The 15,926-nt window shown below is 38.1% G+C and overlaps 1 protein-coding gene across 1 annotated transcript in view; it reads right to left on the bottom strand.

Moving 5' to 3' along the window:
* Positions 1-482: 482 nt before the first annotated feature.
* The window catches only part of LOC131180594 (uncharacterized), a 96,204-nt gene continuing 80,760 nt past the window's right edge, over positions 483-15,926 (bottom strand). Inside the window, exon 4 of the mRNA XM_058147940.1 lies at positions 483-676. Within this exon, the coding sequence (XP_058003923.1) occupies positions 483-676 (194 nt within the window). The remainder of the gene's footprint in view (positions 677-15,926) is intronic.

Below are 15,926 nucleotides of genomic sequence, written 5' to 3'. Positions count from 1 at the left end.
CTCACTACAGACCCTGGAGCACTAGCCACTGAAGCTGCTAGCTGACTCCTCCTGAATGTAGACCTATGTCCCTGTCTCTGGGACTATGTTTGTCTTTGGGGTCTCTTAAGCCTCTTACTAGCTGTATAGGTGGAACTGGACTGCCTAAGACCTCTCTTCTGATGCTCTCGAGTCCTCCTACTCTGCTCACTATCTCTGACCTGCTCAACACTCATAGCTGCAGCAACTAACTGAGTGAAATCCTTCATCTGTAGTGCTATGATGTGGAGCTTAATGTTATCATTAAGACCCTCTGGAAATCTCCTGCATCTGTCTGCCTCTGTAGGCATAATCTCCCTAGCATATTTGCTCAACTAAATAAACTCTCTCTCATATTCTGCCACTATGAGGTGTCTCTGCCTCAAGTTAAAGAATTCTCTCCTCTTATCTTTAAGATAGATACGGAAGATATATTTCTTTCTAAACTCAGCTAGAAAGAACTCTCAGTTCAACTCAGCAAGCTGGACCACGTGTGATACTGTGTCCCACCACTGATATGCATCTTCTTGAAGTAATGCAACTGCACACTCTAAACTCTGCTTAGGAGTACAGTGCAACTGTTGGAGAATCCTCTCTGTCCTCTCCAACCAATACTCAGTAGCTGCTGGGTCATCTTCTTTCTTTCCCTTAAAATCCACTGCCCCATATTTCCTATGCTTCTTAAGATGGGACTTCTATGAAGGCTGAGCCTATGGGATGGCTCCTGTCATCTGTCTAAAGAAATCAGCCATTTGTTGGAAAAAGAATTGTTGTGGCTGTGCAGGCTGTCTAGATGCCTTTGCAGCTGGATCTCTCATGCCTCTATCACTCCTACTACTAAGGTTATGACTTTCTACCTCCTCATCAATAGCCCCCTATGATTTTGACTCCATTCTTTAACCTAAAATACACAGGATAGTATATCTACATAAGCGTCACCTCAATTCCCTATAGATGTAATGCATGATCACATACATGTCATGTCTTTCTATCTATCTAGGTTTAGGAACGCCTAAACCAAAGCTCTAATACCACCAAATGTAACACCCCCTACCCGATCTACAGTGAAACTGAGCAAATGAATGCTATATTCTGTGCACGGAGTACCTAAACTTATATTTGAATAATTTTCTTCCTTAATGTTTACTTTTATTTTTTTTTATCATAAATTTCAAAGGGAAAAACTGCAAGAGTTTTCCTTAAGCTTTTAACATCCACCTGTTAATAATCCTATTTTCAATTGCAATAATATTGTTAATCAACTCTTATCATACTTGTAATTAAATTCATTTCTTCATCATATGTGAATATTTACATAACATATATTCAGACATAAATTTGTAAATATAACAAAGTATGTTTATACTTAATTTATAGTTATCCAAAATAAATTTACATCAAGTGTTTTAGTACATGGCAATTGAAATACAAAAATGAGTGATAAAATGCATCCAGTGTTGGTAGTGCATCTACCACAAAGTCCAAGTATGAGGTGACTTCAGACTTTCCTACAGATCCACTCCCTCCTCTCCTGTCTCTGGCTATCTACCCTTTACCTTTTATACCTGCGCAAGGAAAAACCTACGTGCTAAGCTTCACAGGTTAGTGGCGCACTAATAATTTAAAAAGAATAAAAGCAAAACTTGTATATATACTATAAGAGATTTTATAAATAATGTTCAAGGGTTAGCATCATTCTCATTATATTTGAGTATGTTTTCTTAATTAAATCGCATTTTAAGATTTGTTATGTGCCCGCAGTAACCTATGACAGAATTATATGGACTGGATATGAGACTCCCGGGACTGAACACTTGGTGTCTCTAATCGGTTTAATAATGGGCACTCAGTGCCTCTATATAATTGCCTGGATATGGATCTCCTGGTGCTGAATACTCAGTGTCTCTTACCAGTTCAATAATAGGCACCTAGTGCCTCTAATAGAGATTCATCAATCTAGTAACATAATTAATACAGTACTGCTAATGATGTCGCTTATTGGCATAACAATCTATCCAAACCTATAATTCACTGTCTAGGTTTACCCGGGCTTAATAAGGTAATTATCATTTTTATTTTCACATGATATAATCAACAATATTTGTATGTACATAAACTTTTTCCATTACCACATTTTCATATTGCACGCATTTAACGTTCATACATTTATGCAAAAATTTATACATATGATGACCATTGTCAAATTCCAAGAAAAATATGACTTTATACACTACTTTGCTCAACCATTTTGACCTATTAATTGCAGGAATTAAATTCAACTTTCTTCATGAGATTTTTAAATCTATGTCGTAACTTTAATATAGTTCTTGAATCACTTAATTGTATTTAAGGATCAAAAGTTATGTTCAATTAATCAATAATTGTCCTTAAGCAAAATTTCAACTTTGCCAATGACGGGGTAGATTCTGTTGGACACATTTTGGAGTCTAGATATGAATAGGTTGCAATCAGATTTTGTCAATTTATTCTTCATGAAAGTTGATCCCTCAGATCTTAACTTTCCAACAAAATAAGAATCACCTCATTTGGAGTTTTCTAGGATAAGTTATACTATTTTTACTCTGGATAGTCCAGAATGCACTCCTACTAGATTCTAGATTCTATGCCCTATATTCTAGTTAATTTTAATTTTACTTACCCATAATTTTTGGACAGAATTCCTTCATGAAAGTTTTAGCCTTATGTCTTAACTTTCATTTGCCATAAATTTCATGTCATTTGGAATTATATAATGCAAATTATAGGCCTATGAATCATTGCTGTCCTAAATTTCTAGTCAAATTCAGGTGAACAGGGCAGCAAAAGTTAAAATTCCACAAAAAATTCTAGTAACAAGGTTTCATGGAATCTTTTCTAAAATTGAACTTCCATATGTCTCTAATTTGAATCATATCAAAATTAGGGCTACAACTCAAGTTATGAATGAAAGTATGGATACTATTCCAGACTTCAGTCGTAGTCAGAGCAGTAACAAGAAATACAACAATTTCACCATGCAGCTAACAAAACCAATTTTCGATCATAACTAAAAAGTTTTAGGTATTCATTTAGCTTTCCAATATTTCAAATTCTGGAGCATAAGTTATGCATTTTCAAAGTTGGGTGCCCTGCTTCTAGAAATCCTCAGTTTAGTTTTCCAGATTTGAGCAACAAAAATTTTGCCCTCAAACACCATCATAGCAGGGGAATTAGGTCTAGCTCAAAGCTAAAAAGTTTTAGAGCATTCATCAAGGTTTTCATAGACATAAAGATCACAGAAATCTAACTTTTCTAGCTCAAGTTCTGAAATTTTAAATATGGCTGGTCCTGCAGGCCTACTGGTAGAACTAGGGTTTCATCACCCCTACCAACTATCTTTCTCACTATTTTACATTTCCCCCTTATCCTTACTGGTATCCTGTCACACCTTACTCCTCCGTAAGGCATAACATGATCCCGTAGAATACTTAATGAATTACCGAACTTCACCTACCGATAACTCATTAAGTACCCTACAAGGGATTTTAAAACAATTTTCTTACATTTTGGAAGTGGTGAGCATTTTGGTAGGAATTAAAAACCATTTATTCAAGTTTAAATACTAGTAAAAATTTTTGTCTATTTTAATTTTTCGCAATTTCTATAAAAATTTTGACAGAGTTTCCTCTGTATTTTGAGAAAACCGTTCTTCAAATACCTGTAAAAAGCACTTTTAAAAATTTTTCTCAACCACTACTCCAATTTCATACTCAATCCCAATCAATTTCTCAACACATTTATCAACTTTCAAATTTCAAATCCACTATTCAATGATCATCAAAATATTAGCAATCCATTTCATTCAAATTAAATAAAATAGTTGTACTCATTTTTCATTAGGGACAAAATAATTTATATACATTCTTACAAAATTTACATCAAAAGAAATACAACTAAACTTTATTACCAACTTCATACAAATTTTTGTACAGCTGCTCAAGACCCATTTACATGTCCATACATTTATGTGCAATATATACATCAAAAGAAATATTTACATTTAGGGTATAAATTATACCCGAAGACTTCAAGCTGATGACTCCTCACACCTTAGCAGCTCAGTCTGCTACTCCTCGAGTCTCTGTATCTGCGACAGCAATAGAAGCTATCGCTGAGTACTAGGACTCAGTGGTGCACAACATACTAAAATAATCTTTATGCAAAAATAAAATCACATTTATTCAAAAATTTGACTAAACATGAGCATTAAACACAAAACATGAATTATGAGATTTTAATGCAAACCACGTTCATTTCGAAGTATCAAAACACATTTCATAAAACCCACAGTTAGATCATGCCATTCGAAACAAATAGAATCTCAATAGCCAGAGGCTAAAGAGAAATCACATCACAAGGCTAGCTAGCTCAAATATATGGATATCCATTCACATCCTCTTCTACTGGCACACCTCAACACTTCTCCAAACAAGGAATCAAATTTCGAAACTAATTACCTTCACTAGTCGTACTAGTGAGGTGTTCAAATATATGGTCATGGCACTGTGGTTTCAAAACTTATCTTAACAAGTTGCTAAACATTGTCATTTCAATATACATAATAACTTTTAACAATTTAAATCAAAACATCATAAGAATGCCATAATTCAATATTTCACATTATTCAAAATAGTATGCAAAAGATGATTATAAAAAGTATACGTTGTGCACAAACCTCAAATGAGTCGCCTTTTGGCCTTAATTCGACTCATCGGGTTCTGTCCCGGTATTTTTTTCCGCTGAAATACACAATTTTATAGTGTTTCAGTACCATAATTTAACACAAATCCAAAAATAAATTTAACTTCACTTATACCTAGCTCTAACGTGCTAATTTCGACGTTCTTGAAATTTTTGTGTTTTGGGTTACTATTCACTACACTATTTAAGTCAAATTGTTGACTTTTTAAGGCTTAATAGGTATGGGAACTCCAACTTCACCCACATACCACATTTTGGCCATTAAACTTGTTGGTTTTGGTCATTTTCTCAAAGCTTAAGTCATTTTGGCAAAATTGCCAATTTTCGGTTTTGGTGCTCCGAAATTGCACTGTTCATTGGTCAATCTACTGTTGGAATTTGGCAAAACTTCCTTCATAGAAAATTTTCCTTATTGTCTTGAGTGTATTCTCATTTTTGGATCACCCCAATCAGAGTTTTGTAGCTCAAGTTATAGCCAAAATACAATTACTGTTCACGTGTACTGTTCATGCTGAGATTTTGATTCTGGTAGATTTTTGGTCCAACTTTGTTTAGTAATTTGATCAAGTTAAGTTCATAATTTGGTCTAACTTTCTTCATATGAAATGTTCTACTATGTCTTAGGTTTCCATCGGTTCAAGAATCACCTAAATCCGAGTTTCCTAGAGAAAGTTATAGCCCTTCAAACATTACTGCTCAAATGGAATTCTGCAGAATCGCAGGTACAGTAACTCAACTTTGCTCAATAATTTGACTAGGTTAATGGCATAATTTGGGATGGTGTTCTTCATGAAAGTTTTAGTTCTATATCTTATCTAATTTCTGGTAAAATTTCAGGTCAATTTGACCTTCCTAGCTCGAGTTATGACCAAATGAACAGTTACTATTCATTTGGTCAGTTTGGTGCAGTGGCAGCCTGCTCTCATTTCACTTTGGTCAATTGGTTCACTAAGTTTTAGTCAGTTTTTGGCCATGGTTCCTTAATGAAAATTGTGCTATTTTATGTCTATTTTCATCTCCAATTGGTGGCATATCAATTGGGCTTGTAAAATTCCCGTTTTGGTCCTTCAAAGTAGGTTTGGTCATGCTGCCAGCAGCATGACCATTTGACCTACGAATTTGGTTTTCATTCCAACAATTCCCACACATCTCTTTTGGTCATTATTGACCATTTTTCATCTCATAATTGACCAAAGTCATCATCTAAGCCTTTCTCCAAAATTTGGTTCACAAACCCTAGCATTCAAACCCTAACTCATACATTTCATGCAATTAACTACATCTAATGGTTTTAATGCTAATCAATCAACTAAGTAAGGTTCCTAAACTCATTCAAAACCCTCAAGCCATACAAAATCATACTCCCTCTAAGCTGGACAAAATTTCAGCAATGGTCCTTCCCCATATTTGTTTCATTTAATCAAGTTCTAAGCTCACTTAAATACCTAAACATGCATTTGAAGTAGAAAATTGAAAGTTAGCACACTAACCTTTCTTAAATCCTCCAAACCCTATCTTTAACTCCTTTTTCTTCTTGTAATCATTGTGCTTAAGTTGAGATTGCAAGTTATAACAAGGTTTTTAGGGGATTTATGAAGATTAAGTGGAGCAAATTAAGCTTAAGTGTAAGCTTAATGGAAGAAACTTTCATGGAGAAGAGAGGGAGAAGGTGGGGCGGCACAACAAGGAAGAAGGAAGCTAAAATAATTTTTGTTTTTCTTTTATTTTCTTTAATCTTATCCCTTTTGACGACCAAAAATCCCAAATTAATAAAATAAGTTAATTAATCTTTTATGACATCATTCATGATGTCATCACCTTTGACTTTTCTAACTTCTTTCTTTTTTTTTATTTATTTTTTTCTATTAGTTCTTTAATTTAATTCTCAATTCCGAAATTTTCTTTTCTCCGATTTTATTTGACAGTTAGGTCAGGAGTCAGCTCTTGGGGTCAATTGACCAAATTGCCCCTCGCCGGTTCATCCCGGTTTGCAAATAATTCCATATTTCTTCCGGCTCCCTGACCTAATTATTTGACTGGCTTAACAGTTCTTTTTCATGATTTTCTCTTTTCCACTGTGTTCATAAGGGTCCTAAGGATCGCAGCGTCACTTTTTACGGTTCGAAATTTGAGTTTAAAATGACTTCGCAATCGTTCCTGAGGAGGTCACTCATCGCTGTGACTCTCGGCTCATTTAACTTCTTCTATTCTGTTTTTCTTATTTATAGTTAACTAATTAAACATTACTAATTATTTGTGTTTATGGCTTCTCAAGTTGTCTTAAGTGTGGTTCTAATCCCCTTAATTGTCCGGACCGACACCAGTCACCGGAACAGTGAAATCTACCAGGCTATACAAACGGGGGTGTTACATATCCTTACTCTAACTTGATAAAAAAATAAAGGCTATAGCACTAACCTTAAGGGAAAATTAGCTGCTACTCCCTCTTTTCTTCCAATTATCCTCCAAACCCTTTATGAAATTAGGGTCCTTCAAGCTTTATTTATTAACTCTTCTTGCTTCCTTGCTTGTACCTTCCAAAATTGATTTGATCTAGGGTTTTGGTCTAATTTTTCTCCTTCAAAATTGAGAGAATATGGTTATTAGAAAAAGAAAAGATGAAGAGGAAAAGGTTGAAATGGATTGCCAGCTGGATGGGAGAAGATAAAGTGTTGACACCATATTTTGGCTGATCCACAGAATTAATAAACTTTGAAACCGATCCCCAGTACTAAGTCTCCCTTTGACAGCTAACCACATTTCCGATCTCTCTTTGCTAGATAACCACATTTCCGATCTCTCCTCACAAGGAATTGAATCAATACTAAGTCCTCACATCAGTCAAAGCCTTACCGGTCTATTAAATCACTCACCGATCTCTCAAACCCATTGTCGAATCTCCTGACCAGTCAAGTATATTCCTGATCTCTGTTGACAAACGAAATTGAACTGACACTAGATCTTTGTTACCATTTTTGTTGCCGATCTCCCTTTCAAAAGTTTAAGAATAATCAAAGGTTCCGTTCCGGTTTAATGATGATCCCGATCTTAAATGTTCAAGCCAAATTTCTAATTTTAATCAAGTCCCGTTTAGCATTGGTTCCCTACCGATCTCATGCTCATTGTGTTTTCCGATCTCTCACACTTAGGTTAATAATCACTTTCAGTTATTTCAACATACTCAGACAATCAAGTGTTTAAATAATTTAGAAATTTTCCGATCATAACCATTTATCAAATAAAAGAGGTGTTCCATTTCATTTCATTTCAAAAATTTGTACAAGTTATTCAGCTGGAGGATCACCCCCAGCCTGATCTACATTTTGTCCGTCTCTCCCCTCACCCTCAGCCTCCTTACTCTCCTCGCCTTCATCCTCGGGAGCCAGGTTGGCCATCCAGAAGAAGTCCTCCTCAGGGTAACGCTTCTTGAGCTCAGCCAGGAGATCTCTGTGGGCATTTACATAAGCGCCGGCCACTCTAGTCACCATCTCTTCCTCTTTCGCCTTGAGCTCCTCAGCAAGGTGAGCAAGTTGAGCAGCTTCATCGGCCCGGAGCGCTTGCACTTCTTCAAGAGCATGATCCCGCTCAGCCAGAACATGAGCTTGCTCGGCCAGCTTGTCCTCGTAATACTTCGATCGCCCCTCAAGTTGAGATATGTAGTCCCGAGCGGATGATAGTTGGGATTGGAAGGAAGCTGCTTCATGACCTACCCTCTCGACCTCTTTACCCAGCCGATGCGCCTTCTCCCAGATCATGTGCTGATTCACCAAACACTCAACATTCAAGCTCATAGATCTGGTCAAGATATCATCAAGGCTATCCGGAGACAGCCTATCCCGATCTTCTCAAAGGCAGATAGAGGACGCCAGCACCTTGGCAAAACCAGGATTCTCCCGAACCGTGCGATTTTTCTCCAGTGAATGGACCAAGACCTGGGCACCGCGAGAAAGGGGCCTCACCTGTTGTTGGGAAGGACCCCCTTCCGCGCTCGGAACAACTGGAGGAGGCGGAGGCGGCTCTTCCCTTCGAGGAGGAGATCGGATCACTTCCACCTCGGAGATCGGCGGTCCTGAAGGTTCAGACGAGCCTTCTCGTATTTCCCCGGGCTCGTGACGAGGTGTCTGCATCTCCTCGGCTCGCTTCATCTCCCGTACCTTTCGGGAGATCTCCCTCTTTCGCTTCCAGTTCTCCTTGGAGGCTTCACCGCTTGCCATACCTGCACAAAGAAGAGGTTAGTGAGATAGCTAAGGTCCTGAGATCTGAGATGTAGAAAATACCGATGCCGAGAAGCCCGCGATCTTTGCCGGTGATCAATTCCATAGTCCAATGGTGCAGCTCGGCAGTCACCGCATCCAGGCAAGAGAACTTCTCTCTGCTCGCCTGCTCTTTCAAATCCATCACCATTGTGCCCTCTTCCCTATTCAGGGCAAGGTGCCTCGGAATTAATGGACCCTGGTGCAGCCAACTGCGTGGGAAACCCTCAAAACCGTTTGGGATTTTGCTTCTCAGGATAAAAAAGCGGTTCTTCCAATTCTTAAGGGAGGACGGCAGATCGGTAAAAAGCCCGCAGTGGGGTTTCGCCTGGAAAAACCAATACTCGTCGTCCTTTCGATGAGTTAACCTATGAAGCGAGCCGAGGACTAATTCCCTTAGCTCGGCACAGGCCACGGAAGGCCACAAGGATCCGCCACGAGTTCGGGTGAACTTAGGCGATGCATACTTAGTGAAATTTCAGAACTTCTTTGAAAAAGTCGTCTAAAGGGAACCGCAGCCCGGCTTTTAACTGCTCTTCGTACACCATGATCATGTCATTCCCCTCAAAAAAGTGATCGGCTCGAAGATCGCCGTGACACTCAATGAGTTCGAATAAGTCAGGGTGAATGTTGTATTCTTGGCTGAACGACTGTAGATCGATTTCTTTAAGAATGGACGGTAGCTCGTCCATGGGGAGGTTTTCTCTCCCTGAAGAATGTGTTCGTTTCGAAGATGTCGCCTGCCCCTGAATTGGGGCGGAGGCCCTAACAGGTTCAGTCCGAACGCTCAGTCCGACCACCTCTACCTCATCGGATGACCATGAGACCTGAAGTCCGTCAATAAATATTAAAAGAGACCGGAGGAGAGTTCTTATCCGGTTCTCAAGCTTAAAAAATTTTAACAAATATTTTAAAGGAGATCGGAGGAGAGTTCTTATCCGGTTCTCAAGCCTCAAAATTTTAATAAATATTAAAAGAGATCGGAGGAGAGTTCTTATCCGATTCTCAATCTAAAATTTTAACAAATATTTTAAAGGAGATCGGAGGAGAGTTCTTATCCGGTTCTCAAGCTTAAAAATTTTAATAAATATTAAAAGAGATCGGAAGAGGGTTCTTATCCGGTTCTCAAGCTTAAAAATTTTAATAAATATTAAAAGAGATCGGAGGAGAGTTCTTATCCGGTTCTCAAGCTTAAAAAATTTTAATAAATATTAAAAGAGATCGGAGGAGAGTTCTCATCTGATTCTCAATCCAAAAATTTTAATAAATATTAAAAGAGATCGGAGGAGAGTTCTTATCCGATTCTCAATCTAAAATTTAAATGAATATTAAAAGAGATCTGAGAAGAGTTCTTATCCGGTTCTCAACCTAAAATTTAAATGAATATTAAAAGAGATCGGAGGAGAGTTCTTATCCGGTTCTCAATCTAAAATTTAAATAAATATTTAAAAGAGATCGGAGGAGAGTTCTCATCCAATTTCAAAAATTGGATTCTAATAAAATAGCCCTTCAAACAAAACTAACATACAACAGTAACTCACTAAGGTTGTCTCATTTACTTATGTATCTGGGTAATCCGAATTAGTGAAAAATCAAATATTCCTTTTGTCAAAAGGATTAACATTTCCATTCAAGTCCTCCTAACTAATTTATAAAGAGTGCGAAGTTAAATCTACTTACCCTAATTAAGGGACGAGGTGGGGTGCCTAACACCTTCCCCACCCGTTTACGGACCCCGAACTTAGAATCTTTGTTTTGAAGTGGTTTTATTTCAATTTATCTTCACAAATGGTTTTCTTTAGTTTCCCTCAAAACTAAAGTGGCGACTCCTCATTCTTTTCCACTTCGGTGAGGGTTCGTTCAGGCGACCGCAAAACACCTTGCGACATAAAGCAAAATTTTTTATCTCCCTGTTTACCCATTGATCCTTAATCCCTTTACCCATTGGTCCATAAGGTGTTTTCTATTATTTCTAAATTTTCCCCTCAACTTTATAATTGATTCAAGTTAGTCCTCCAATATTTTATTTACCCCTTAACTTATTGATTAATTCACTTCAGTCTTCTAACTCTCAGTGGCCAACTTCCTAGATGTGAAAGGAAGTAAGTGCACACCTACTTAGTTTGCCACTTATGTGAATACTTTTACTTCTTTTCATTTCTTTGACTTATTATTTCATAATTATACCTTAATTGACTCTTAATTAAGAGTTTTACAAGGTCCTACATGAATTGAAGTGGCAAACAGACCCAAAATACCGATCTTTAGCCACTTCCTAAGGGAGTTACTCATCGCTGGGACTTGTACACATTTAACTGATTTCTTATCCATTATTTTTATTTTTCTTCAACTTTACTTGAACTTTGTTAAATTAAATTATGACTCTTTACTTTAATTTAAGGGTGGTTCCAGACATTCTAGCCATCCGAACAGATGTTAATCGCTAAAACAGTAGAATGTATGGAACTACATAAAGTGAGGGTGTTATAGTTCTCCATCCCATAATCATATTATATGTCTGTCGCAAGGGGTTTTGCGGTCAGCTGGACGAACCCTTACCGAAGTGAGAAAGAGTGAGGAGTCGCCACTTTAATTTTGAGGGAAATTAAAGAAAACCATTTATGAAAATAAATTAAAATGAAACCACTTCAAAAACAGAGATTCTAGGTTCGGGGTCCGTAAATGGGTGGGGAAGGTGTTAGGCACCCCACCTCGTCCCTCAATGAGGGTGAGCAAATTTAACTTTAAGCTCTTTATAAATTAAAATCAATAGTTAGGAGGTTCGAACGGAGATGTTAATCCTTTTGGTAAAAGGGAATATTTGATTTTTCACTAATTCGGGTTACCCAGATACATAAATAAATGAGACGACCCTTAGTGAATTGCTGTTGCGTATCAGTTTTGTTTAAGGGGTTATTTTGCATATTTGTTAAAATTGGATTTGAGAATTAGATAAGAACTCTCCTCCGATCTCTTTTTAGATTAAAATTTCGATTGGAGATCGGATAAGAACTCTCCTCCAATCTCTTTTATATATTTATGAGTATTTTTTATTGAGAATCGGATAAGGACTCTCCTCCGATCTCTTTTAAATATTTATTAAAATTTTGGTTGAGAATCGGATAAGAAATCTCCTCCGATCTCTTTTAAGTATTTATCAAAATTTTGGTTGAGAATCGAATAAGAACTCTCCTCCGATCTCTTTTAAATATTAATTAAAGTTTTTTGGATTCAGAATCGGATAAGAACTCTACTCCGATCTCTTTTAAGTATTTATTAAAATTTTGGTTGAGAATCAGATAAGAACTCTCCTCCGATCTCTTTTAAATATTTATTAAAGTTTTTTTGGATTGAGAATCGGATAAGAACTCTCCTCCGATCTCTTTTAAGTATTTATTAAAATTTTGGTTGAGAATCGGATAAGAACTCTCCTCCGATCTCTTTTAAATAATTATTAAAGTTTTTTGGATTGAGAATTGGATAAGAACTCTCCTCCGATCTCTTTTACTTGAATGGGAGTCGGATAAGGACTTTTCCGACCTCTTGAAATCTGATTACATCTACACATCATAAGAGTCTAAGACTAAGGGTTCTGGCATTCAAAGATGTCGGGGACCTGAATAAGACTTCTTTTAACTCATTGGTACCTCGTGACTAGATAGGGGATACCATACTGAATTTTACCGACCTCCCATGTGATCGCCTTACCAATACCTTTTGGCAGGCAACATTTGCTCTATTTCATTTGCTATTCCGAAACTCAATTTTACTCCGACCTCCCCCACCTTTACCCAGTCATATTCTCGAGCTAGTCTAGTGGTTCGACTTCATAACTCTCTGATTTATTATCCGAACGTTTATTAAAAACTCTTATGTAAGATACTGCTACAAACATTTTATCAAACTACCTATACGTTACCCGTAACCAAAACACCTACATTAGGAAATAATAAAAGACTAAGAACGAATAAATAACATGAACTGATATCAAAGATAAACTCGAGAATAACCACCCATGTGGAACCTTCTAACATAAAACAAACTTTAACGAAAATTACGAGCGTAAAAAGAAAATAAAAACGAACACTGGATAAGGCAACGGTTCAAACACTCACCTGTAGGAAGTTGAACCTATTGAACTAACTATGGAGTCACGAATGTTACAGAGTTTTGGGCTAATAGTCTGGGGACTAATGCTTGCTTAGAAATGATGAATGCCTAGTTAGCATATAATCGAACCGGAATGATAATGTATGAGATTGAACTCAGAAAATAAAAGTGGATATAAAGGTGGTGAAAACAGAACTGAAACTTAAGAAAGGGCATCACAGAGCAATGAACAAACTGAAAATAAGGAGTTCCAGTGTCCTACACTTCTTCAAAAAAATATTTTAGAAAACTGGTTTCTAAAGTCTTTCTAGCTTAAAAATAGCAGAGTAGCAAAACTGAATTAATTTTTAGAGCCTTTCTACTATAATCACCACCTTTTTTTCCATCCTCCATCAACAGTTTTCATGCAGGTATTTATAGGGAACGTGTGCTCCCAATGAAGGGTTAGGATTCCCCTTAAAGGAGATGGACAGTTTGGATTTTAAAGGAGATGATCTGATGGTTGGGAATTAAAGAGAATCAAAACGAACGAACGAGATCCTTTTCTGTATATTTGTCCTTTCTCCTTTCTAATCTGACGGCTCAAAATTTTCTTGTTAAGGGTGATCCGAAGGCTGAGAATAAAGAGCACCGGTCTTATCGTCTTGTTCTTTGATCCAAGGGCTCTGGACTTGTCCTTACAAGTAAGATCAACGGTGGAGATTGGGATGTACAGCACTGTCATGACATACTCTGGCACTTGTCAGCAATGTGGGCGATTCTGAGGCGTGCGGTGGAGATTTTGTCTGCAATGCTTTAACTACCTCGGCTCTGATTATGAGACAGTTAGCGAAAATTGTCTTATTCTCTTTGTTTTCCGACCTCCCCTCCCTTCCGATCTTTCTAACACGATCCTTTTTCAATCTCTCATGCCGGGCTCCCCTCTTCCGACCTCTCCTACTCCGGTCTTCTCCTTTATCCGGTCCGATTCAGTCAAAGCATTTATTCCTTCGATTTCCGAGGCATCCGCTTCGTTTTCTACTCGCAATAAATGCTCAGACTTTCCCTATATATATACCTTCAACGGGAAACCCCTCCGTATTTGATTTTCCCCTCTTTCCTTCTCACATTTCCTGTTTTAACCGCTCCGGCAATAATCCCGGCCATGATAGTTGCTTTTGATCTTTTTCTGATTGTCCTCTTTATTCCTCGACTGAAAATTTACGATCCCGATGATCGGAGAATTATGATAACCTCATTTGATGATAGTGAGAGAACCAGACTAATTCGCCGACCTGGATCGAGGACCTCGATCGTGTCGATCTCGAATCATTCGATCGATATAATCAGCAAACTGATTTCAGGCGAGAAGACTGCTAATATTCCTCTTAACATCGGTGACTGCCCCTTGAAGTTCATTTGGCTCCTCACCACATTAGGCGTCCCGACTACAGCTCGGTTCTAGTAGATGACAGTGGAGATGGCTCTCCATCCTCATGAGAGTCATAATCACCCCATTTGAGCTGTACGTCTATCCGCTGTCTATGGCCGGTCTCCTGATCAGACACATCTTTTGATTCAGCTACGAGACTAGGCTTTGATATAGGCCTTCACTAGATAGGGTGTACTGCCGATCTCTAGGGATCGCCTAAATGATGTAATCTGACCTTCAATGTAATTCGATCTCTAGAGATCACCCAAATGATATAATCCGACTTTTAATGTAATCTGATCTCTAGAGATCGCCCAAATGATATAATCCGACCTTTTGGAAATAAAATTTTTATTTTGTCAATTATCATTTTATTATTATTGTATTGGTTATTTTCTGATCTCTGCAGTATTTACCCGATCTGACTCTTAATTTTAATGACCCTTAACCGATCTGTGATTCAAAATATCTATCTCAATCTGCCGATCTCTAACTAGCGGATCTCCTTATGGAATCTCCGGAATATTCGTGAGACATGTCAGAAAAGGCTGGCGATTTTCGCTAACAGATGCGCTGCTTGGGACACCATGAGCATTAAATGCTTAGATGGGTATAAATAGGGGACGGGTCAGCCAATTGCTTCCTTATGTCATTTTCAGCCTTTCGCGAGCGATTCCAAAATCCTCTCATTTTTTCAAGTTCTTTCGACACCGATCACACTCCGGTAAGGGTTTTGATCTTTCTTTTAGTTTAAATTTCCTCTTTTCTTTGAAAATGAGCGGCGCTGAGGGTCAGAGAGTGGCAAGCCCCCCTTCCGTTTAGGTCTCGTGGTCATCAGATGAGGTAGAGGTAGTCGAAACAAGCAGGCGATCTGAACCTCCTAGGACCTCCATTCCAGCCCACAGTTAAGCTGCACCCTCGAGGTAAACACATTCTTCAGGGAGAGAAAACCTCCCCATGGATGAGCTACCATCAATTCTTCAAGAAACTGACCTGGAGTCGTTCAGCCAAGAGTATAACATTCAGCCCGATTCATACGAACTCATTAAGTGTCACGGCAATCTTCGAGCCGATCACTTCTTCGAAGAGAATGACATAATCATGGTATAAGAAGAGCAATTAAAAGCCGGGCTGCGGTTCCCTCTTGACGACTTCTTCAAGGAAGTTTTAAAATTTCACCAAGTGTGCAAAGCCCAAGTTCACCCGAACTCATTGCGAATCCTAGTGGCCTTCAGAGGCCTTTACCGAGCCAAAGGACTCAGTCCAATGGCGAAGGTATTCGCCGAGCTACATAGGCTAACTCGCCGAAAGGATGACGAGTATTGGTTCTTCCAGGCGAAGCCACATTGTGGGCTTTTTACCGATCTCCCCTCCTCCTTGAAGAATTGGAAGAA

The sequence above is a fragment of the Hevea brasiliensis genome, chromosome 6 (assembly GCF_030052815.1).
Source record: "Hevea brasiliensis isolate MT/VB/25A 57/8 chromosome 6, ASM3005281v1, whole genome shotgun sequence".
Classification (NCBI taxonomy): Eukaryota; Viridiplantae; Streptophyta; class Magnoliopsida; order Malpighiales; family Euphorbiaceae; genus Hevea; species Hevea brasiliensis.
Note: the sequence above shows the minus strand (reverse complement) of the source record. Positions and strands in the feature narration are given on the sequence as shown.